General features: G+C 32.0%; 5 protein-coding genes across 5 annotated transcripts; 3 read left to right on the forward strand and 2 right to left on the reverse strand.

The window, feature by feature from the left end:
• Nucleotides 1-4,726: 4,726 nt before the first annotated feature.
• On the reverse strand, nucleotides 4,727-6,502 carry LOC123882435. Its single transcript, XM_045931295.1, has 5 exons — nucleotides 6,170-6,502; nucleotides 5,866-6,072; nucleotides 5,694-5,786; nucleotides 5,507-5,607; nucleotides 4,727-5,224 (listed from the first exon to the last, which is right to left on the reverse strand). Exons 1-5 carry the CDS (start codon nucleotides 6,338-6,340, stop codon nucleotides 5,185-5,187), a joined length of 612 nt encoding a protein of 203 aa, XP_045787251.1. The 5' UTR covers nucleotides 6,341-6,502; the 3' UTR covers nucleotides 4,727-5,184.
• An 860-nt stretch (nucleotides 6,503-7,362) lies between these two features.
• Nucleotides 7,363-13,119, forward strand: LOC123922859 (CASP-like protein 4D1). Its single transcript, XM_045975533.1, has 5 exons — nucleotides 7,363-7,418; nucleotides 9,360-9,524; nucleotides 9,694-9,724; nucleotides 11,973-12,059; nucleotides 12,910-13,119. Exons 1-5 carry the CDS (start codon nucleotides 7,363-7,365, stop codon nucleotides 13,117-13,119), a joined length of 549 nt encoding a protein of 182 aa, XP_045831489.1.
• Nucleotides 13,120-14,812: 1,693 nt separating this feature from the next.
• Nucleotides 14,813-16,336, forward strand: LOC123922860 (CASP-like protein 4D1). Its single transcript, XM_045975534.1, has 3 exons — nucleotides 14,813-15,054; nucleotides 15,897-16,032; nucleotides 16,127-16,336. Exons 1-3 carry the CDS (start codon nucleotides 14,813-14,815, stop codon nucleotides 16,334-16,336), a joined length of 588 nt encoding a protein of 195 aa, XP_045831490.1.
• A 1,124-nt stretch (nucleotides 16,337-17,460) lies between these two features.
• On the forward strand, nucleotides 17,461-18,710 carry LOC123882436 (transcription initiation factor TFIID subunit 6-like). The gene is made up of 2 exons (XM_045931296.1): nucleotides 17,461-17,592; nucleotides 18,212-18,710. The coding sequence occupies exons 1-2, from the start codon at nucleotides 17,517-17,519 to the stop codon at nucleotides 18,583-18,585; spliced, it is 450 nt and encodes a 149-aa protein (XP_045787252.1). The 5' UTR covers nucleotides 17,461-17,516; the 3' UTR covers nucleotides 18,586-18,710.
• Nucleotides 18,711-18,821: 111 nt separating this feature from the next.
• Nucleotides 18,822-19,476, reverse strand: LOC123882437. The gene has a single exon (XM_045931297.1). The coding sequence runs from the start codon at nucleotides 19,390-19,392 to the stop codon at nucleotides 18,979-18,981; it is 414 nt and encodes a 137-aa protein (XP_045787253.1). The 5' UTR covers nucleotides 19,393-19,476; the 3' UTR covers nucleotides 18,822-18,978.
• Between the last annotated feature and the right edge of the window lie 5,033 nt (nucleotides 19,477-24,509).

A 24,509-nucleotide genomic window follows, 5' to 3' on the forward strand; every position in this document is an offset into this window, starting at 1 on the left:
TGTTAATGTTGAGAGAATGAGATAAACTGAAAGGACTTTTCATTCTTAATCAAAAAAAGCAAATTGATTGTTATTTACAGGAGGAGCAAGTGCTCATATATATATCTTCTATGAATAAAAATAACTGCATATTGACAGTTTCCTAAAGATAACTGCTTGACAGTTTTACAATATAATTATCTACATTAATATCTCCCCTCAAGTTGGACTATGGATTGAACATAGATTCAACTTGGACAACAAATCAAAGAAAGCTGGAAAATGCAAAGGCTTGGTGAACATGTCAGCTATTTGAGAATTGCTTGGTATAGGCAGTAAGTGGATCAACTGTGATTGGATCTTCTCTCTAATAACATGACAATCTATCTCAATATGCTTACTTCTTTCATGAAAAGCGGGATTGTGAGCCAAATAAATGGCAGACCTGCTATCACAGAAAACTGATGCAGGATTTGAGAATTTCATCTTGAAATCTTGAAATAAGTATTGTAACCATTGAATTTCACAAGTAAGAGAAGCTAGTGCCCTATATTCTGCTTCAGTTGATGACCTTGAAACAGTGGTCTGCTTCTTTGATTTCCAGGAAATTAATGAGAGACTGGGAATTGAATACAAGAGGGGAGGTTGAAACAGAGTTAGAAGAAGGTGAAGGTTGAGATTGTAATTGTTGGAAAAGACCAAGGATGCCATGATATTGCTCTTGAGTGAAGCCAAAAAGTGGTTTTGTAGATGATGTAGTAGAATCTAACTGTAGAGAAGACTTAGGAACCACGGCATTGGGTGCTGCAACACTGTTTACTTGTGTTGATTGAGACAAATTCTTTCCTTTACCCTTATAGCCAATAGGATAACCATGTTTAATCCAACAATTTTCAACTATGTGATTTGTGCCTTTGCAATATGTACAAAAACGATTACCGCCTTTTGAACCAGAATTTTGGCCTTTACCTTTGGAATTGTATTTACCATAATAAGAATTGGCCAAAAGAACATTAGAAGAATTCCTATCAGGAGCATCATTGACAATGGAATCAATCATAGAATTCCCAATTTCCCTCTCTTGTTGAATTAACATAGAGAAAACAGTATCTATGTCAGGTAAAGGATTCATCAACATTATTTGAGATTTGGTATGAGAAAACCTGTCATTTAATCCCTTAAGAAATCTAATGACATAATCTTGTTGACGATAAATGTTGATTGAATCAATTGCTCCACAAGTACAGGCAATTGAACACTTACAGTGAGGAATGGGTCTATAATTTTCCAATTCATCCCATAAAACCTTCAATTGAGTAAAGTAATCAGAAATATCAAGAGTACCTTGACGAAATTTATAAAGTTCTTCCTGAATATCAGAAATACGAAAAATGTCTCCTTGCGAAAACCTAATTTTGAGATTTTTCCAAACTCCGGCAGCCGTATCGATCCATAAAACCGAGCGCGCAATAGAATCAGAGATAGATCGATGAATCCAAGCCAAAACCATAGTGTTGCAGCGAATCCATGGACCATAGAGAGGATCGGTGATCGAAGGTTTGGGGAAACTACCATCGATGAACTTATCCTTGTTCTTCGAAATCAATGCAATGTTCATGGATCTCGCCCATGTATGATAGTTCTTGTGATCCAGAGGCGGAGAGACAAGAATCAGAGCCGGATTTTCGTTTGGATGCAAATAGTAAGGGTTTGCGGAATTTGTTGAGAAATCAGAATAATTTGCGGTAGCCATAATTGAAGGAAGATATATCGCAGGAATTTTATTAGAGAAGAAGAAGCAGGAAGAACAATGGCTACCAGAGCTTTAATGCTCTGATACCATGTTAATGTTGAGAGAATGAGATAAACTGAAAGGACTTTTCATTCTTAATCAAAAAAAGCAAATTGATTGTTATTTACAGGAGGAGCAAGTGCTCATATATATATCTTCTATGAATAAAAATAACTGCATATTGACAGTTTCCTAAAGATAACTGCTTGACAGTTTTACAATATAATTATCTACATTAATAAAAATCAAAACAACAACAACAAACTTCATCTTCAATCTTAAATTTCATCTCATCAATTCAATCTCAAACCCATAAATCCAAAACCATAAAAAACTCATAAGTTTCTCAAAACATAAAATCTCACAGTTCATTCTCCACCACCAGCCACCACCACCGTCGTCGTCCATCTCTCTTTCCCACCAATTGCATCTCTCTTCCTTGCAGCATCACTCTCACTAATTTCCGCCGATTTTCAGATCTGAATTTTGTTGTTTGTTGATTTTCCAAAAAATTAAAATTAAATCAGAATTAACGATGTTTGGAGAACATGTGTTGTTGTTATTTTTCTTGAACTTGTAATTGCTAACCCAACCCATATCCTTCACCAAGATCAAAGGAATGAACACGTGAGAGGTAGAGACCAGGAAGGAGAGGGATGAAGGAGTTGATTATGTTAGGGTTGTTGTTGGTGGTGGTGGTGGTTATGGAGGAGGTGGAGGAAGAGTTTGAATTGATGGAATTGTGGAGATGATGATTTTATTTTTTTTTTATTTAGGGATTTGAGATGAAAGTTGCTTCCTGAGATTTGATATGAAGATTGTTTTTTGGGAAAAAAAATTGTGGGATTTGAGATGAAGATTTTTTTATTTTTTTTTTTATATTTTAAATAACAGTGATTTGGAATAATTATAATAATAAAAATAAATAAAAATTCTAAGTAAATCCACATATGCATGCCACATCATTAAAAAAAAAGATTTCATGTCTAGTTGACGAATTAGGGGGTAATTGAATGAATCTTTATATTGCAGGGGGGTAATCACAAAAAAAAATTTTGCAGGGGGGTAATGCAAAATTCTCCCATTTTGTAGGGGGGTAAAACCCTATTTACCCTAATATTAATGTATAGGGGCTTTTGAGAGTGACGAGAAGAGGGGAAGGAAATAAATGGTAAATTCTAGCAAATGAAAATAATGGATAAAAATTAAATTTAATACAATTATTTCACAGACGCTACGTACAAATACAATTTGAAGGATTTCTAGTTTTCTACTATGATAACGTGGAAGGTGACCCTCATGGTAAATTCATGAGCTATAAGCAACTAAAGGGGTAATATTGCTTGCCATTACGTAACCTCTACTTTCCTAATGCATTTGCAGATGCACTAGGTCAAAAATGTTGTTTTTCTCTTACTAAACCAATGCTGTCGAATTTGAGGTACATTACATAATTTAAAAGGTGTATATGTAAATTCACAAAGTTTGACGAAATTACACTAATGGCGTGATTTGATGTTAAAGGTTTAAAGTGTAATTTTTGCAAAAATAGTTGGTCTAAGTTGACTATGATTTTGATAAGTTGAAGTTGTTGAACACTTAGTTACCGATGAAGTTACTTGTGCAAGAAGTGACTGGTGCATTGTACCTACAGTGTGCTTTAGGTAGATTAGTTCTTCCTTATGCCTAGCTGGCATAGTTTGTTAGGATTCTGTTATTCATTCATTCATTCAATAATCAAAGTTAAGCTTTCTTTATTCTCTCTTTTCCTCACAATGTTGAGTTTATTTCTCTTTACCATCCATAACTTCATGATGGTATCAGAGCTCTTCTGAGCTCTGTTGCGCATCGCTTTCTCTTTGTCATGGCTCGTGGTGGTCATAGCAACACCGCTGGTGGTTCTACCATCGTGCTTTACTCCGATCCGTCCAATAATCCTGGTGACATTTACTATGTGCATCCTTCTGATGGTCCTGACAGTATCTCAGTGAAGTCTATTCTTACGCATTCCAATTATCAAGGTGGGCTCGATCTATGCGACGAGCACTTGGAGGTAATAACAAATTCGAGTTTGTTGACGGTTCTATTGAAGTTCCTACTGAGTTTGATCCCAATTTCAAAGCTTGGAATCGTTGTAACAACTTGATCCATTCTTGGATCCTCAATTCAGTTGAAGATTCAATTGCTCAAAGCGTTATTTTTCATGAAAATGCTTTGGATGTTTGGAACGAACTCAAAGAAAGGTTCTCATGGTTATTACATTCGTATCTCTGAACTTCAATGTGAAATTTTTTTCGCTTAAGCAAGAATCTCTGTTTCTGAGTTTTTCACTGCACTTAAGTCTTTATGGGAAGAGCTTGAGACCTACTTTCCTACACCTGTTTGTTCATGCCCTATGAGGTGCATATGTGAATCTGGAGTTTGCAATGCCAAGAATCAGCACGAAGTGACGCGTTCAATTCATTTTCCCACAGGTTTGAATGAGCAATTTGATCCTGTGAGCGCTCAAATATTGCTTATGAATCCTTTACCAACTATTAACAAGATTTTTTGATTGGTTATTCAATATGAAAGGCAGAATAATTCGACTCATTTGGATGAATCCAAAGTGCGTGTTAATGCTAGTGACTCACGCAGAGGCCAAGGGCGTGGACGTGGTTCAAGTCACTCTTCCTTTGCTCAAGGAGGCAATAGGTCGAACAGTTTCAGTGCAAAGAACAATGAATGTTCTTATTGTGGTAAAACTAATCATGTAGTTGAAAATTGTTATAGGAAACATGGTTTTCCTCCTCACTATGGACGTTCTACTACTGCAAACAATGCATCACTTGAATCTTTCGAAGAGAGGGAAGATATTGATGATACAAAGAGTGTTAAAGGCAATAGTAGCAATGATGCTTTTGGCTTCACTAAGGACCAGTATAACCATTTACTCAATCTCGTGCAAGCTTCAAATGCAAGTACTTCTAACAATGCTATTACTTTAAGCAAAGTTAATACAGTGAGTGGTCATGTTGCTTCAGGTACAACTAAGCTTCTTACTCTTTTAACAGTTCAGCTTTTGGTTCATGGATAGTTGACTCAGGTGCTAAACAAATTTAGAGTTAAACAATATTATATAATAAATACATAGGGAGATTGTCTTACATGGTTTCCTTTCATATTAGCCATAATAAAAGCAAATTGTTCTTTCAACTGATCAAATTCAGCAACTTTTGTTTTTAGCGCTTCAACTTCAGCAACTTGTGTAGTTAGCGCATCAATTTCTCTTTGCATCTTGGCTATTTGTGCATCCGCAACTGATGTTGAATGACGAGAACTATGTCCAAAAATCTGAGATAGTGTTACACCAAGTCCTACTCCTCGAACATACCCATTATGCTCTTTCCCAAACACTTTCACAAAAGATTGATTCACCGAATTCGATGCACGAATTTATTTTTGTAACTCTTCCTGCAAATAATATTAATACAAAGGAAAAACAGAGTAAACTTCTTCTCTTATATTTCATATAACAAACACTGTCATATGAATCTTAACATCACTAAAATCTCTAAATATTTGATCAAGTGAGAATGAGTTAATCATCATAAAACTGCCAAATGAAAACAAGTGCTAATTATAAGTGCTTTCACAGTGTGACTCATGCAACAAGTGCTAATTATTCATTAGTTTACTGCTTCTCATAACAGACACTGCTAGCAGATTTCACATCATTAACAGGAAATTTCTTACATTTTTTTTCGAGCCTCATCATTAACATATGCCCCGTTCCGCTTCTTGTGAGAGACTTCATACATGTCCCCTTTGCTGTAGGACTGTCCATCTCGTCTTTCCTAAATTATTGCACCATATAATTAAATTAACTATACAATGTAATAATTTTCTAATAATGATACAATGTAATAATTTAATTGTATACCATATCATCCCTTGTTCTTGCCAATGACTTTCGGCCTAACGTGTGGGGAATACATTGCTTTTGGCGGTTCTTCGCATTTTGATCTGCTTTCCTCTATATTAGACAACGATCAATAAATCAAAAAACTAAACTTAAGAACAAAGTATAAAATAATTCAAATTATTGATATTACCATAGTGTCTGGATGCAATCTATATTCCAAATACATTTCCCAATGATCTTTTGTAACTTCACCCGGGAAATTCTCTATGTTTTGTTCAACACTAAGAGACCAATCATAATATTTGTTGAATAAAAAAGACCGGTACTCCTTCCACTTTTTCCCCAAACTTGAATAAATATACTTTTGATGATCTTGATCATTGACAACAAATTTTGCCTTGAACGCAAACAAATTTAAAGAATGTTACTAAACTTAACTTAAGTATAACTAAAATATAAGAATGTTACTAAACTTAACACATTTCAGTTTATACCTCTATGTTTTTCTCATAAACCAAATCTTTCTTTGTTGTAGGAACTTTAGGCCATTTTGGATACATGATAGGAAATAAATCATCATTACTCGCAAGAAAGCCCAAATATCCTGCTAATAATCCAACTGACTCTCCCACTGCCTGCCTTTCAACATTCCAATTTGTTAGCATCTTAAATCCCACTTCGTTTGGGATTAAGTCTCGCACTTGTAAATGATGAAGTTGAGGGAGAGATTGAGGTTGTTGATGTTGGGGTTGAAGTTAAGGGGGTTGATCTCAAGGTGGAGGTTGAGTGAGAGGTTGAGGTTGTTGATGTTGGGGTTGAAGTGGAGGGGGTGGTTGAGGGGGTTGATCCTGAGGTGGAGGTTGAGTGGGAGGTTGAGGTTGAAGTTGAGGTTGAGGTTGTATATGATAAACTCTGATTTAGTGTATTATATGTAGATATTTTTTGTGTTAATTTAGAGTAGTTATTTATTATTATATAAGTAACTCACTTGATTTGCTCTATATTATACAAAAGAGAAGAAAAGATAAAAAGATGCAAATCTAATTTTTGAATCACTTAAAATAATATGATATACATTATATATTATTATTATTATTATTATTATTATTATTATTATTATTATTATTATTAAATTATATACTTCTCATCATTTTGTGAGATTTTAGGCAAATAAGCCCAAATGTGAAAGAAAGTCACGATGGCCCAAATTAAATTAAAGGAACTTGTGTGCTTTGTCATGAGAAAAGCTGAAGCTTGAGATCAAGTGGCAGGGGCGGCTAGCATCACAACACAAAAGAGATTCCAAGTTGAAAATGTCTGACAACTCAAACACAAGTGGCTGAGACGGTGAAGCAATGGAAAGTCTTAAAACTTAAGAAAACAACAGAGTCGGCGACGGAAGCTATAAAGAGAGCTTCTTGGTTTCAATTGAAGGGGGACGCTGCACAGAGAGGGATAACCCACAACAGAGCAGGAACATTGAAGTATTAGTTAGGGTTATTCTCTACTCTTATTCTCATGAATCTTATTTTTACGTTCTTGACTATGTATAATTAAATCTTTTTTAAGGTTTATGGTGAATCTTGCAATTAAAATTTCTTTTGCTATGTCTTAGCTTATATGTTCTAGTTTTTAATTTGAATTTCGATATTTTGTTCAATTAATGTTATCCTATTGATTTTATCACATGATTAGGAATGATCAATCTATGAATGTTTATAATCAATTGTTTGATCAGCGACCGTACTGCAGTTAATCAGTGGACCTATAGGATAAATGAGACTTAGATTATTGCATGACCAAACCTTAATCTTAGTCTTTCAATCATTCAACCTTTTTGTGCTTTATGCTTTTCTTGAATTTCAACTCTTTGCATGACCAAACAAGGGGTTAATTTAGGAAAAAGAATATTAATCACGAATGACCAAACGGGTTAATAGTTTTAGTAAAGGGATTGGTAATTGAGTTAAAATAAAGGAATTCAAGTGGAACTAAACATAGGGAATCAATGATTGCGAGTGAAACCATGACCCTAGACCTCTCTATTTTGAATCACAACTTTTACTTTTGTTTGTGTTCGTTCGTATTTTCTATTCAGTTATTTAGTTATCATAAACAAATGAAATCATCGATTAGTCTATATAATAAATAATCTTAAATAGTTTGGTAATTGTTAATTAATCCCTGTTGATACGATAATTTTTTATACTACTTCTGCGCTAGAGTACACTTGCTCTAAGTGTGTTTTTAACGCAACAGTATACGATAATTACGTCTTCTTGTTGAGGTAGACATACCTACAATCAATTGTCAAAACCACAGATACAAATTGAATAGATAAGATCTCTAAAATTCACATATCAATTATTCACATATCTATAGAGTAATGGTCAACCTTGCTTAAAAAAAAATGAAAGAGTAATGGTCAACTAAATAAATAAGTTAGTTTATAAGTAGCAATTTAGCAATTTTATAAGTGGTATAATCGTTGAAGTGACGTCTTGACCTAAAAGATCAAATGATATGATATATAAACAATTTTTTTTTTTTATAAATTTGAGGATATTCCTTTTTTTATTAATCATTTTTTAGAGGATCTGTAAACTAAGAAATATCATTAGACCATTCAATTAATTTGATATTTCATTGTTTACTTCGTTACCTAGAAATAAAAGTCCAATTCCTCAACATCTTGTTCATTCGAAACAAAATATTTTCTTTCCATCCTAGCATCATTGCAAGAGCATTCTACCGACTTTCTATAAAGGGTTGCAAGGGTCTTACATAATCACGTACTTAAAAAATCGACAAAAAAAAATAGATAAAGTCAATGCACCTTATTAGAATAACAAAACTAGTATCTACCTTACCATATATAATCTACTTATTCATTTATTTTTATTATTTTTTATTTTATGTGAAATAATTTTAAATAACACTTAATTAGGGACAAATGGAATAATATTTTATTAGGCTAATCATTCTATGTATCTACTTGGCCAGTTGACATTGTACTTATCTTGTCTGCTTAATTAACAGGGGCGTCTCCGAGTTTTAGGAGGCTTTGTGCAAAATATAAAAGTGGTCCCTTAATAAAAAAAATAAAAAAAATTATTGATTTAAATTGCATATAATATAAAAAAAAAATTCTTGTAAACATATAAATTATCAATATTAAATCTTACATTAAATTAAATGGAACAAGAAATACAAAATAATTATCTTTGAATATAACGTCAAAAAGGAACATCATAATCTAAGATTAAATTTTATGCAAAGATTAAAATGGACTAGAACTATATTTACGAGTATAGATAACTAATATATTGATACTCATGATATTTATGAACATTAACAATATATAACTATTATTTTAGGGCCTAAAAATTAATCTATTAATATACATCTGATATTTTATAGGTATAAATAATATATAAGTAATATTATAGGACCTCAAAATTTTGAGTTGAGGCCCTCAAAATTTTGAGGCCCTATGCCGTCGCACACCTCGCACATGCATGCGAGCCTCCTATGTTAATTAAATTTACCAATTTATCCCATGCTATAAAAGGCCACAAACCATCACATTTGTACAAAGAAACAAAGTTTTTATGTTAGAATTTTGGAAAACTTAATTGAGATGGAGAATAACACAAATAATAATACTACTTAAACCACAACTAGCCAACCCTCAAGCTCAATAGTTTCAAGAACTGTCATTTTACTTTTGAGGGTGTTGACTTTTGTGTTTCTTCTCATTGCTCTCATACTCATTGTCTCAACAACGGCAAATGAAGATCCAGATTATGACGAATTTGAAATTAAGCTCAAAGACGTCCATGCTTTTCGGTGAGCATTGTATTTATATATCTACATCATCAGTTATAAAAGAAGAAACAAAGCCCTTTAAAAAAAAAGAAACAAAATTATTGGATCAAATAATTAATATAGAATCAGATAAGATATAGTAGTTTTGTTCTTTTTTCTATATTAACAATCTACGATTTTGAAAATGTAGATACATGATCTGGACAATAGCAATTGGGTTTGTATACAATTTTATACAAACTAGAACATCGCCCCGTGCGGTGCACGGGTCTGATTAGTTGTAAGATATATAACGATTAAATAAGATATGATAATTCCAATAATGTAAGGTATATGAAAAAACTTGAGTAACATTAAACGATAGTTCAACAATAATTTTGGATAAATATTCATACAAAGAAAATTACGTTATATTACGGAAGACTTCCTTATAGACCACATTCGAAGTCTTAGTCGTATCTTCACCGTCGTCATCGATGATCAATATTTTTAATCCTTTTCTAGAAGTAACTCTTGAAATTGCAACATACAACTGACCATGTGAAAACATTGGCGACGGAAGATATATCCCAACATGATTTAAAGATTGTCCTTGACTCTTATTAATAGTCATCACAAAAGAAATCATTATTGTAAATTGTCTTCGTTGAAATTTAAAAGGAATTCTCACGTCAGATGGTGTCAGAGAAAATCTAGGTATGAAAACCTGATCACCAATATTACTTCCTGAAATATTTTTTCCTTCAAGAGCACGTTTTCCCAATCTCGTAATATTAAGCCTTGTTCCATTGCATAATCCTAATTTTTTATTCAAATTCCTTAATAGCATAACTGAAACTCCAACTTTAAGTCTCAACTTGTGATTTAGAAGTCCCGACGTATAAATAGTGTTCAAAAATTCAGGAGTATGAACATCATCCACTGTTTGACTGTCTACATTTTGTGTGAGTGGAGTATCATAACTCAAATATGTTTTTTCTTCACCAGTAATTAAATCCAACATATAATCATTTATTGTGTCGACTATTGAATTTTTAGGAGCTAGTATAGCTCTATTTTGGAAATACGTTATATCGTTCATGTTTTGTAAAAGTTGGGGATATGTGCATTCAACGATAGAAGCAAGAAGATCACCTGAATTTGGAATCAATAATTCTGATGGAATGTCAAGTTCTAAATCATCGTCGTTGTCATCTCCAATTTCTCCATCGGCAACACCCAAAACCCATTCAGAAAATTCATCTTTGTTCAACGTCTGCACTCGAAGCACCACCGAGAAGCCTCATGTTTTTACTCAATGTTAAAACTTCACAAGAATTAATAGTAGCATGAACAACTTCTGGCCTTGTACCTTTAGGTATTATTGGTAGAATTTGTCTAAAATCTCCGCCAAAAACAATTATTTTTCCATCGAAAGGAATGTGTTTATTTTTTTCATCAACAGACTTGAGAATATCTTTTAAAGTTCGATCAACAACTTCAAAACAGTGTTTGTGCATCATTGGTGCTTCATCCATATAATGAGCTTTGCTTTTTGTATTAATAGCGCCAAAGGGCTTTTAGGAACTATGGTACATGTTGAAAACTCATCAACATTTAGAGGAATACAAAACCTTGAATGTGATGTTCTACCGCTAGGTATAAGCAATGCAGCGATCCCACTTGAGGCAACTGTTAAAACTATCTCACCTTTTGAGCGTAATGCGGCTGACATGGCCCTCCAGATAAATGTCTTCCATGTACCGCCATAACCATAAAGAAAAAACACACCAGGTTTGTTTTCGTTAACTCTTGTCATGATTATGTCATATACTTTACGTTGCTCTGAAGTCATAGTTGACATCAATCTAACATGTTCTTCAGCTAATGATTATTTGTTATAATTTAATTCGTCGTGTATTAAACTATTTTGTATATCAGGAACTAATGATGTGTCTGCTCCAGGCATCTCAATATCTGTTAGTGCATATTGTATCAATTGATCATCGGTTAATATTAAATCTGCAATGTTAAAATCAAAATAATGAATGTGATTAGTGACATGACTATGGTTGTGTTTGGTTGTACTGCAAAAAATTGATTTAGCAGAATTGAGTTTGATAATAACTTTCCAAATCTCACGTGATAATTATTCTCTAAATTTATGATCCGGTAGAAAAAAAATCATTGATGAGGAAAGAAATAAAAATATTTCGTGATGAATAATATAGTCAACAATAATTTTGATATGATATACTTTTAAAATTGATGGTGCTTATCAATTATTGCACATAATTTTAATCACAATTTATGTATTTGCCATAGTGGTTGAAAATATTGCCTTGCATCGAAAGGTTGCGGGTTCAAATCCTAGTCAAGACAAAATTGTATTATTTTTTAATAAAAATTGCAAAATAAAATGGAGGGAAAACAGAGAAAACAAATTAGGGTTTAGGGTTTGCTTGTGTATACAAACTTATAATATAAAAGATGGTACTCTCAGTTTGTACTCTTGTATCGGGAAATCGTGTATTAAATGGTGATGGAGGCTATAAGTTTGATTTTTATGGTGATAAGGTACATCTATACATTCCATATATAATAAGTAATATTTTTTATATTTTGATGAGTTTAATTTCTATCTATGAAGCTCTAATATTTCAAAAATGTTGAAATATCGTGCCCGACACGTATTTGATATTGATATATGTTCCGATACTCGTATCGAATAAGTATCGGACAATTAATATTATTCTTTTAAAAGAAAACGACTGATACATGTCAGATACTTTTCTGATACGCGTATCAGAGAAGCATCGAGTAATTAATGTTCTTTGATGATGAAAACGAAGAGAGAGAATACTGGTACAATCCGTGTTTTCTCTTAAGTAATGAATGTTAGAGTATGATATTTTTTATGCATAGTCAACTACTCCCTCCGTCCTATATTATAAGGGAAAAAACTACTTTTTTTTTTGTCTCAATGTATAAGAAAAAAAATTATTTTCAAGAATGTTTTTTCTTTATTCTCATAAAATTAAATGCAAATTGCATTTAATTTTTTTTCTCTCCTCTCTTCTCAATAAACAACCATCAATAAAAATTATTTTTACATTTTGTCATGCAACTTATTCCAAGAAAAACACACAAAAATATATTTCAAATTATCATTTTTATTTTTTCTTAATAAGTGTGTTTTTTTCCTTATCACCATTTGGTTTTGAGTTTGATCCTTGGACGGTGCGTATGGAGAAGCATTTGTTGGAATAAATCAACCCTTAAATGAATTTCAGTTACCTCAAGCGGATTAGTCTCTACAGCTGTGCGTGGAGGATACTTTTGTTTTACAAAAAAAAAGAAGTGATTTTGCCTCAATATATTGTTGTCATTTCTAGCTACATTTGATTTCTTATTTTTTCTTGGACAGATAATATCATATCTTTTACTTTCTGGTTCAGCTGCTGGATTTGGTGCCTCAAAAGATCTTGATAGATTCTACAAAGAAGAACTAGAACATCCCTTAAACTCATTCTTCAGACAGGCTAATGCCTCAGCTAGTCTTCTTTTATTTGGATTCATAGCCACAGCCATGGCAGCAATTTTCACCTCATTTGCTTTACCAAAGAAAGCTAAATAACATCAATTTTCAATTCAAAAAATTCAAGAAATAAATGAAAGGTCGCTACAATTTTGGGAGGCAAATTTGCTATTCACTCATTCAATTTTTTTATGAAAATCAAATCTTTTTTCCATAAAATTGCAGATTATCAATCTTTTCATCCCCTGCCAATAGTAGTAACACAATGTCATTTTCTTTGAATGGTCTAACAGTGATCCTTGATGGATTCAGGGCCGTGTATATATATATATATATATATATATATATATATGTGTGTGTGAGAGAGATCATTGCGAAACACATACCTATATCCACCTCATTGATGTCAACAAAGATGCATCAACATTGCATTTATAATTTTACCAAGTTGAGAGTTACGCGAACACAAATTTTGTCTTTGTTGAACTTGTTGAGCTGCACATAATTAACTCCTAAAAAATTGAGACTCTCCTAATTTCTTCAAAGATTATTGAATTTACATTCTACTTAAGTTAAAAGTTACACTCTCCTCTCTTGATTACTCTATTTTAATGTTTTCTTTAATCAAACTATTAATACATTTTTTTTAATTTTGTTTTGTAATGTTTAATAATTATTTTATTTTTAAATATTCTAACTATAATATATTTTACTTATAATTATCTCGAAAAATAACATATAACAACCATATATCCACCACTTTCTATAAAGAGTCATAAAGCTCCTTTGAAATCATCTGCTCACAAATCATATAGAAATCAATACAACAAACATTGGTGTTAATATATAATTTTATAAACAACATGACGGCTGCCTTGAAAATTGTTCTATTTTTTCTTATAAGCAAAAATCCCGTAAAAGAAGTAGATTATTGAACTTAAGTGATTAATGTGCTTCACCAAGTACAAATTGTTTCGAAGAATTCAAGTTCAATTTCTAGGTGAAATACTTTTTTTGCAATACTTTACTTATTGCGCGACCAAACTCGATTACTAGAATCTCATTTCCTTAGGAATCAGATGATTATAAACAAAATAAAATCTGTAAAAGAATGTTAAATCCGTCAATGACAATATTCCAAAATTCTTGAAACTGCAGGCCAATCTAGATAAAAGTAAAATAAAAATAAAAATAATCAAATGGAAGTTTTTGTTATCCGTCAACAACAATACTTACTAATTGCAAGATTCTTGGAACTGCAGGCCGATCTATGTAATTTTTTTTTTTAAAAAAAAAATGATATCAAATGGAATACAAAAAAATGTGAACTTTATTATCAAAATGTGAGCTTTCATAGAAATCACTACTTAGTATAAGAATCATTTGAAAAAATTACAGAAAAAAGATAATTCTTATGGTATTAAATTATTATTATGAAATTAGTACCCAAAAAATAATTATTATGAAATTTTATCTTAAAAGTGAATAAGTGGAGTGTTCGAGATTTAAATCTCAGCTCTTAACTATGTATATATATAATATGATATCTTTATCGACTAAATTTCACGAGAATCCAATTGACAATGTATTTTTGGTTAATTAATAGTACTACTTTATTAGACAAATCATTCTATGTCTCTACTTGGTCAATTGACAATGTACTTATTTTGATTAACTAAATTTATCAATTTCATGCTATATAAAAGGCCACAAACAACTATACAACACATTTGTAAAAATTAAGAAACGGAGTTTCTGATTTTAGAATATTTAAGAATTAGAAGGTTTTGAGATGGAGAATAACACCACAAATACTACTCCAGCTACAACTACAACCACAACTAGCAAACCATCAAACTCAACAGTTTCAACAACTGTACTTTTACTTATGAGGGTGTTAACTTCTCTGTTCCTTCTCATTGCTCTCATACTCATTGTCATAACAAAGGAAACTCTAGATGATGATGATGATATTTATGACCATCGCGACCAACCTAAAATTAAAATTAAGTTCCAAGATATCCATGCTTATCGGTGAGTGTTTAGTTTTTAGTTCTCCAATTAATTATCGGAAAATAGTATGCTTAAAGAGTGCCCGTGGGTACATAATCAAATTGGTATGACTTTAATTTTTTTTTAAATCAGAGATTCCTGATTTTATACAATATACTCCCTCCATTTCAATAAATAAATAAATAAATGTCTTTTAAAAATTTTACTAAACTAATTTTATTTCTAATTGGTATTATGTACCTTCAATTAATTAGAGAATACAATTGGATGTAAAATAATACTAATTTTATATTGGCAAATGTAAATAAAATTAATTTTTTACTAAAGTGGCATTTGTTTTGAAACGGATTTTAAATTGATATTTATCTTTTACTTGTTTTAACGAGTAGAGATGCTCTCAATTTCTTAAAATAAATAGACAATATAATTATCAAAGTTTAATATTTAAATAATATTAGTAATTCTTAACAAACTAACTACTCTCTCCGGCCTCTATTTTAAGCAAAAATTGTCTTTTGTACACTTATTAAGGAATGACTTTTTTTACTTAATTTTATGTGATGTTTTTAATGAAATTCCTAAAATAACCTTATAATATATTAAATTTGTATTGAAACTCTACAATAATGTTAAAAAGTAGAATAATTAATAAGGGTGTTTTTGGAAGAGTAGCATTAATTAAAGCTGATATTGTTAACTTTTACTTATATTTTGGGCCAACTTTTGTTGTTGATTTTTGCTTGTAAACAAGACCGGAGGGAGTACGTACTAATTAACAAACTAATTAACAAACTATAACTAATTTCTAACAACTAACTAACTTCTATCTTCTATATTAAGAGTCTACAATTTTGAAAATGTAGATACATGATCTCCACAATAGTAATTGGGTTTGTTTACACTCTTCTGCAAATGGCACTTTCGATTTTTACCGTGGCAACAGGAAATCGTGTATTAAATGGTGACGGAGGCTATAAGTTTGATTTTTATGGTGATAAGGTACATTTTTATGGTGTAGATAGATACTAATTAAATACTATGTGTGTTTTATCTCAATGAATTGACATTTTTAACTATATTTTTTTTTGGACAGATAATATCATACTTTTTACTTTCCGGTTCAGCTGCTGGATTTGGTGCTTCAGAAGATCTTCAAAGACTCTCTGATGAAATATTTGATCTTCCCTTAATCTCATTTTTTGGAAAGGCTAATGCCTCAGCTAGTCTTCTTCTATTTGGATTCATAGCCACTGCCGTAGCATCAGTTTTCACTTCATTTGCTTTGCCAAAGAAAGCTAAATAATAACATCAATTTCACTTTATTTGCTTTGCCAAAAATAGAAAGAAGCTCAGTTTGATGCAATAAATAGTCTAATTTTCTGGATAATTACTATTTTTTTTTTTTTTTAAACTTGGTATCCGGCCTTAGGACCAATCCCACCGCCCACTTGCGGGGGCCCCATTTAAAGCCAGAGTTTTTTTTTGCTCTGTATGGACTTAGCCCACCAAATTTGGCACAACTGGGAATCGAACCCGAGACCTTGAGAGGAGCATACTCCAAGAACCCAAGCCAATACCACTCGACCAACCCAAGTGGGTTCTGGATAATTACTATTATCTTCTCACTTCTCTAGTTTGGTTTAGTTTATTAAATTTCTTTGATTATCAATAAAATATATATGTTTTTTGTAATGGATTTGTGTAGTCCTTATATACTATTTTCTTTAAAATTAAATTTCCTAAGAATTGTACTTGTTTTGATATTTTAATAGAATGAATGAATTTCTCTTGTCTTCCTTCTTCAATGTTATATATTCTCTCCTTACCAAAATATAAGCCGTTTTGATTATACTAAACAAATTAAAAAATGTAATTAATATTGTATAAAAAAGAGAAATTATGAGTTAGTTTGGATATCACCATAATGATTGAACAGGAAAAAATTGGGTGATCATCATATTTGTCAGGGGTTAGGAGCACTGGGCTCTAATGTGGTATTGTGCCTCTCCATGCTCTTGGCAATTATGGAATTAGTGAAACACCAAAAGTAGGATTAATATTATGAAAGAGAAAAATCAATAAACCAGTTTATTTGTTTATTATATGTTTGAATATTGCCCTGCAATGCAATTTGTCTATAAGATGTTGAGTGACCAATATATACTCGCTAGTTCAAATTTATTTTAACTTCCAATGGGTTGTTTGATTTAAGTCAGTATCCATTCTTATATCCAAGGTTTTGAAGTCATTTTGAAGCATATATACGTCTTCTTGAACCAGAGATGCTTCTTGAGACACAGAAAAATTGAAGTGAAAAGGCATGAAGCTTGGCGTGTCTATGGAGCCTTGCTGGTACGATATGTTATTAAATATTTGTTACAACTAATAAAACATTACTATATCAGTATAATTAGTGGTCTGATGATTGTATGTAATGTTTTATTCGGCGTGCTGCAGGTCAATGTATATACCTTCCACTAAAGATGTTCCCAGCTTTTCCATCTCCTGCCCCTCATTCTGTCTGGAAGACCAGTGCAAGTGTTCTTACTTCTCCACCTCGTAAGTATTTTCCTCATTGCCTGACAAAAAGCTGGTCAATTGTACATGTCTAGGTATTGTAACTTTTAAACCAGTTCATTGAGGGAGAACCCTTTTTGCATAGTTAATTTATTTAATGGAGTATAATACCTACAAAAGAAAGGAACCTACATGCTAAAATATTGGAATCTCACTAAAATGAATGAAGCTTTTGAACCAAAAGCAAGAGTCAAGTTTCACACAATCATGGCTTGTCGAATTACAGTTCAAATTGTGAGTTTCCTAACTTATTGTTGGACAGTGACTTGTAAATTTAAAGTGTCAATGTAATAGTTGTAAGCTAGTGATTGACAAAACTTTCGTCTAATTTCTTGATAGGCTTTCAATAGTTACTGTATATAGCCTGGACTGATTGATTTTATCCGAAAATCAACGATCTCGACACTGTTTCTCTTGAATATATATATATTTAATTATACGATTCTTTGAAAACATTGCACATAATATTCGGATTTAATTTGTGATGATATAAAAGTGCAGATAGTGCCATAGCCATCATCTACTTGAAATTATTACAAGTCCTTTATAATGATTATTATTAGTTCGTATACTGACTCATTTTTCATGATTGATCATCAAGACAAACGAAAGGCAAGCCCTATGGAATTGGACCAGCAGCCCCCTTTGAAGAAAACAGCTACTGATGGAGAGGTTAGTGTGGATCTGGCGAATTCCTCACCATCTCATAAGAAAGAGGAGACAGGAACTCAAGCTTCAGTTGATTCAAAAATTGGTTCACCATCATCTTCTGGACAGATGAAAAATCAGATCACTACCGACGGTGAAGTTATAAGTAGTGGGGGTGATACTCAGGGTTTTAATATCTCAGCAGTCCTAGCCCAGGTTTGGAAGGATGAACTGAATTCAGGACGTATCCTGACATCACTGGTTGAGCTGTTTGGTGAAAACATCCTCTCATTCATTCAAACTCGTGAGATGTATATGATCTTGTAACATAGGGCGTATCGTAGCAAGTTTGTCTATGGATAAACCATGGATGACCTGTAGGTAATATGTGATTTTGTGAACAAATTAATATCACTTGGTATGAAATGTATAATTTTCTTCTGGAGATGAAATTTTGGATTCACCTGACTTTTATGATTATAAGCTTTAGTTGTTGGGTCAATTTCTTCAACCATACTTATACTTAAAAAACACAATACAGATCCTTTTCTGACAGAGATGTAAAAGCTCAATTGTTTATTTCATTTCATGCATACATTTGGTATTCATAACAAAACAGTTTAAGGTGTTTTAATGTTAACAGTAATAACAACAAACAAAATATTAAAATACTTCAAAATTAGTTAAATCTTTGTAAGCATGATCATTTCAGAATAGCACTTAAGCTGCCACATTATTGTACTCTCTTTCAACAGCTAATTTCAAGATGCTGTCTTCTTCCAAGACCATTTGAATTGGCAAGAAACCCATTCCATCTGCCATTGCAAGCATCATTTGCTTGGTTTCCTTCTTGAACTCTTCTAGATCAACTGCGCCATTCAAGTTGTGATCGAATTGAACAAACAAGGATTGATAAACACGAGCAAGCTCACCCGGGTCTGACTCCACATCAATACCAAAGTGTGTTTCGAAAACCCTGAGCCCCTGGAGCTCTTTCAACAACTCTTCATAGGAGAGAAGACCATCATTGTTTGTGTCGAGTTGAGCAAACCGATTTCCTATGGAGCTATTAAATGCTTCTTCATCTTCAAGGAAATGGACAATGGTGGCACCATCTAAAATTTCTACACTCATCTTTCTTTTCTACTTGATGTTAAATGGAAGATAGTTTACAATGAGAGTTTTTGTGTTTGCAAATGCTATTATTGCTTTGATGAAAAGAGTTTATTGATCCTTCTAGTATATATACACATAGCCAGCCATTAGTAATATGTTCCAAAAGCATATATTCATTCTTTAATAACTAACCATGGCATAGAAACCATGTGTTGTTTGTGTCCTTTGTTTAATTAGTGGCTTTGGTCAAACCAACTCAATTGGATGCTTCCCTCAATTGTTGGTTTCTGATTGTTGGAATTGTTCCCTTGTCACTAGCCCACAGATATACGAATTATATGATCGTATGAGATTATGGGTGCATTATTTATATATTTTGGTATGAAAATAAATTATTATTAAATAAAAGGGGAAGTCAGCGTTGGAAGTCTAATGCCCTTCTAGTGTACTTTCTCAATAGCCAAACGAATAAAATTTGTTAGAATTTATTTAAGGGTCTTCCTAACGAGTGCCTCCGGGGCACACTTTAAGCATTCTAAAAATTAAACACTCTAATTTCCAATGCGTTGACTTTACGCATTTCCATAAAATTTTTATAAAAAACTTACTATTTAAGGGTTTAAAGAGTGCCCCGGGAGCACTATTTAGCATTTGCCTTTATTTAATAGGACATGGTGTTTTGTTGAATGTCTTAAACAAAGGATACCCACTGATTGATTATTTTAATATTATTCAAACAACAAACATTACTATAAATTCATTAACAAAGGATCTTCTTTGGTTTATTCTTTTTCTTTATTCTATTGTTCTACCATTTTGCCCCACGATTAGTAGCAAATTAAGATGATACTGTATAATATAAAGGGGTTTGCTAATTTACACCCACTTAAAAACATAAATATGTGGGTGTAAATTAGCAATGCGCACACTTTCACTTTAGACAAAAAAATTATTTGACTTAGTTATTTCACACTTGAAAATTGAGGGTTAGTTAGATAAATGTTATTAAATTTTGTGTACTCATTTGCTAATTTACACCCACAATTAATTATATATATATGCAACCTAGATAAACAACCTAGGAAATCACAAAAACACAACAATTAACAACCGGGTGAATTACCTTAGTTTTTACAAGTGAGTGTAAATTAGCAAGTGAGTGTACATAGTTTAATCAAAGTTACAAAACTAACCATCAATTCATAACTTTTAAATATTAAAGATGAAGGGTATTTTAGTACAAATAGAAAATGTGTGCATTGCTAATTTACACCTTAAGGTTTTTAGGTGGGTGTAAATTAGCAAACCTCTAATATAAAACATACTTTTGTGAAAAATGCATGTTTCACTTGACCATAGAGCAGAATATATGTTAATATTTACCATAATTTTAATAGAGTTAATAATTAATTTAATAAAATTTGTCATGTATATATGTAGCTTGATCAATTTTACTAAACCTCATACAATTATTCTCATATTCTATCTAGGCTTAAATGCAGTTTTGCCCCCCCTGTTTTGATTAAATCGGAATTTTACCCCCCCTGTTTTAAAACGCGGACTTTTACCCCCCCTGTTTTATAATTTGTTGGATTTTGCCCCCCCTAAAATTCTGCTTTCGAGTCACAACTTTAAAGCTTCGTACACAACTTAATTTTGATCAATAATTTACCAAAAGGATACCGAAATGACCGTAATCGAGTTATCTTTCCACATAATCAAACCCCACTGAATTTGGAGTTACAAAGAGAGATTAATTACCGTTTTAGTGAAGGTATGTCCCCCAAAATTCTGCAAAAAATTTGCTTTCGAGTCACAACTTCAAAGCTTCGCATACAACTCAATTTGGATCCATAATTCACCAAACGGCTACCGAAATGACCGTAATCGAGTTATCTTTCCACATAATCAAACCCCACTGAATTTGGAGTTACAAAGAGAGATTAATTACCGTTTTAGTGAAGGTGTGTCCCCAAAATTCTGCAAAAAATCTGCTTTCGAGTCACAACTTCAAAGCTTCGCATACAACTCAATTTGGATCCATAATTCACCAAATGGCTACCGAAATGACCGTAATTGAGTTAGCTTTCCACAGAATCAAACCCCACTAAATTTGGAGTTATAGAGAGAGATTAATTACCGTTTTAGTGAAGGTCTGTCCAATTATTAATTCTGCAGAAATCTACTTGTGATCTTCAAATTCAACATCGTCTACCGAACACATCGTAACTCCAAATTCGATGAAATTGAAATGCCAACAAGGGTAATTTCGTTAGATTTCCATACATGTAAATAGTATTAAAAAATGAGCTACAGGATGAGAGGAATGACGAGAATACCAGTAGTAGTTTCATACGATAATTAATTTGAACAGACCTTCACTAAAACAGTAATTAATCTCTCTCTGTAACTCCAAATTCAGTGGAGTTTGATTCTGTGGAAAACTAACTCGATTGCGGTCGTTTCGGTACCAGTTTGGTGAATTATTGATCCAAATTGAGTTCTGTGCGTAGCTTTGAACTTGAGGCTCAGAAGCAGATTTTGTGCAAAATTTTGGTGGGGGGGCAAAATCCAACAAATTATAAAATAGGGGGGGTAAAATTCCGCATTTTAAAATAGGGGGGGTAAAATTCCGCATTTTTCAAAATAGGGGGGGTAAAACTGCATTTAAGCCTTCTATCTATTATTCTCTTAAGCTATAACTATTGAAATCAACTAGTTTATACAGTTTTTAGGTGAAAGAATCACTAAGATATATTATCAAAATATTAAATGTCAGAGACTATCATAGAATTACAATATCTCAAGCAGGATATATTATCATAATATTCATAAGAATTGAAATTATAATATTCAGTACAATATACAATCAATATTCAAATTTAAAAAAAAAAAAAAAAAAACTACAATTGATACACATACAACAATACAAACGGGAAATAACATATATTATAGTTATTTTGTGTGTACCGGGGGAGAAAGAAATTTATAAAAATGAACCTTCAACACACTTTATTAGTTTTTTAGAAAAATAATATTCTATTGATTGAAATTCATATACATCTCACTAAATAATGTAAAATTCTCACATTATATGATGAGATTCATTTAAATATGGCTTAAATAATTTTTTAGTCCTCGTAAGTTGACGTTTTTTTGGTTTTAGTTCTTGTATATTTTTTTTAGCAATTTATCCCTGTAAGTTGACGTGTTTTTGTTTTTTGTCCATAAAGCTAAAATCCGTAGAAAAATCTGCAGGAAACATGTTGATTTTAAATCCACCGAAAAATTCAAAGAAAAATCTGCAGGTTTCCTGTGAATTTTAGCTTTAGGGACTAAAACCAAAAGATTTTAACATACAGGGATGAATTGCTAAAAAAAGATATAGAGACTAAAACCAAAAAAACGCCAACTTACAGGGATCAAAACATCATTTAAACCTTTAAATATTAATAAGTAGAAACGAGTTTTATGAAAATTAAAGAAAGTGTATGAAAGATTAAGTCACTCATCATCACAAAATATTTCTTTGAGGTCTTTAACAGCTTCACCAAGAGAAGTAATATCCCCTAAGGCTACCAATGTTATATGCCCCACTAGCGATGTTACGTGCAACCCTTTCATGGTATATTTCATGAAAGAACTCATTCTCTCTTCTTTTTCTTTTGAATGAAGGCATTTTGTACATTCTTTATGGAAGACGTTATGACAATATGTGTTTGTACATATGTAACGACTTCCCAAACCAGGCTTTTTGCAACCACTGCATGTGAATGAACCAATCAGTTGTAATGTGTGTTCATGACCCATTGTTGTGTCTTGTAACTTTTTGTCAAATATTGTAACAAGTGTTCAAGATTTAGCTAAGAGTGTATATGTTATATATGCTAGCTATTTATTGTATTAACATACTTTATGAATAATTTCTATTTATATGTAAAAAGTAGTGTCAATAAGACATGGCTTACGGGTTTCCAAGAAATGCTATACAACTATGTATGGCATATTTTTCAGGTTATTATTTCTAAGAAATGCTATACAACTATGACATTTTTTTGGTTATATGTGTATCACCATGTAGGTGCATGCATGGTTGGTAGATAATGTTGGGATTGAGATTCACTGCCATAGAAAATAATACAGTTTTCACGAAATAGTTAATTTGAGCCGTTGATTATAAATCAGAAGGTTAAAATTGTTGAGATTTTATCTCCATAGATTAAGGGATTGTGCAGCAGTATGTTTGTTATTATTTCTCCTCATTTAGAGCTCTATGATATAGGAATTTACTCCTAATTTCTAGCTCATTTTGTAACATAAATACATTCCAGTAAAATTCTATATAATCAAATTAATTAAAAATCATTTTGTCCATCAATCTAGATCGGATGATTAGGTGAGTAACTGCGTCCATTTCGGATAATGTTGTAATAGTGCTGACGTATTATTTTTTTGGGTACAATGTGCTGACGTACTGTTTGTGCATGGTCTTGTGTTCTAGTTCTAGGCAATAACATTAAGGAAAATGCATAGCCATTCCAAATTAATGGTCTTGTTTGTGTTCTAGGCTATGTACGTCAACTATGAGAGTGTTCAAATCATTCAATAATAACTAATTATTTTTTATAAATAATTAAGTACATATATGCTATAAAGTTGGCCGTCACCACTTTCTCTTTCTTTTTCTTCCCTTTTAATTAACTTTGGCCGTCACCACTTTCTTGTTATTCTTAGTCTATTAAAGAAAGGTGATTTAAGATTAATTTTAACCTGAAATCAACCATCAAAATTATTTTTTCTTTCTTATTAATTATAATAAATAAGTGTGATTTTTACGTATTTGTTTATTTTGATTTCCTATGCTTGTATGGTGTATTTTGTTGTCTCTCATCTTTGTGCAATGTTCATTTGTTTTAGGTTGAAAGATTAATTTCGATCTAGCGCAGATCCAATAGATGACGAATTTGATGTCATCAACGCTACAGATCTGGAGGCATGAATATTCCGAACACTTCAATATAGTCATACTTGTAGGCTTATATAATTTTCCGTTTATGCTATTAACGTTAATGTTATGAGATGGTTTGTAGATTTTTTATTTTTGTTTTTAGCGACTTTGAATTTGTCTTGTATCG

The sequence above is a fragment of the Trifolium pratense genome, linkage group LG4, assembly GCF_020283565.1.
Source record: "Trifolium pratense cultivar HEN17-A07 linkage group LG4, ARS_RC_1.1, whole genome shotgun sequence".
Classification (NCBI taxonomy): domain Eukaryota; kingdom Viridiplantae; phylum Streptophyta; class Magnoliopsida; order Fabales; family Fabaceae; genus Trifolium; species Trifolium pratense.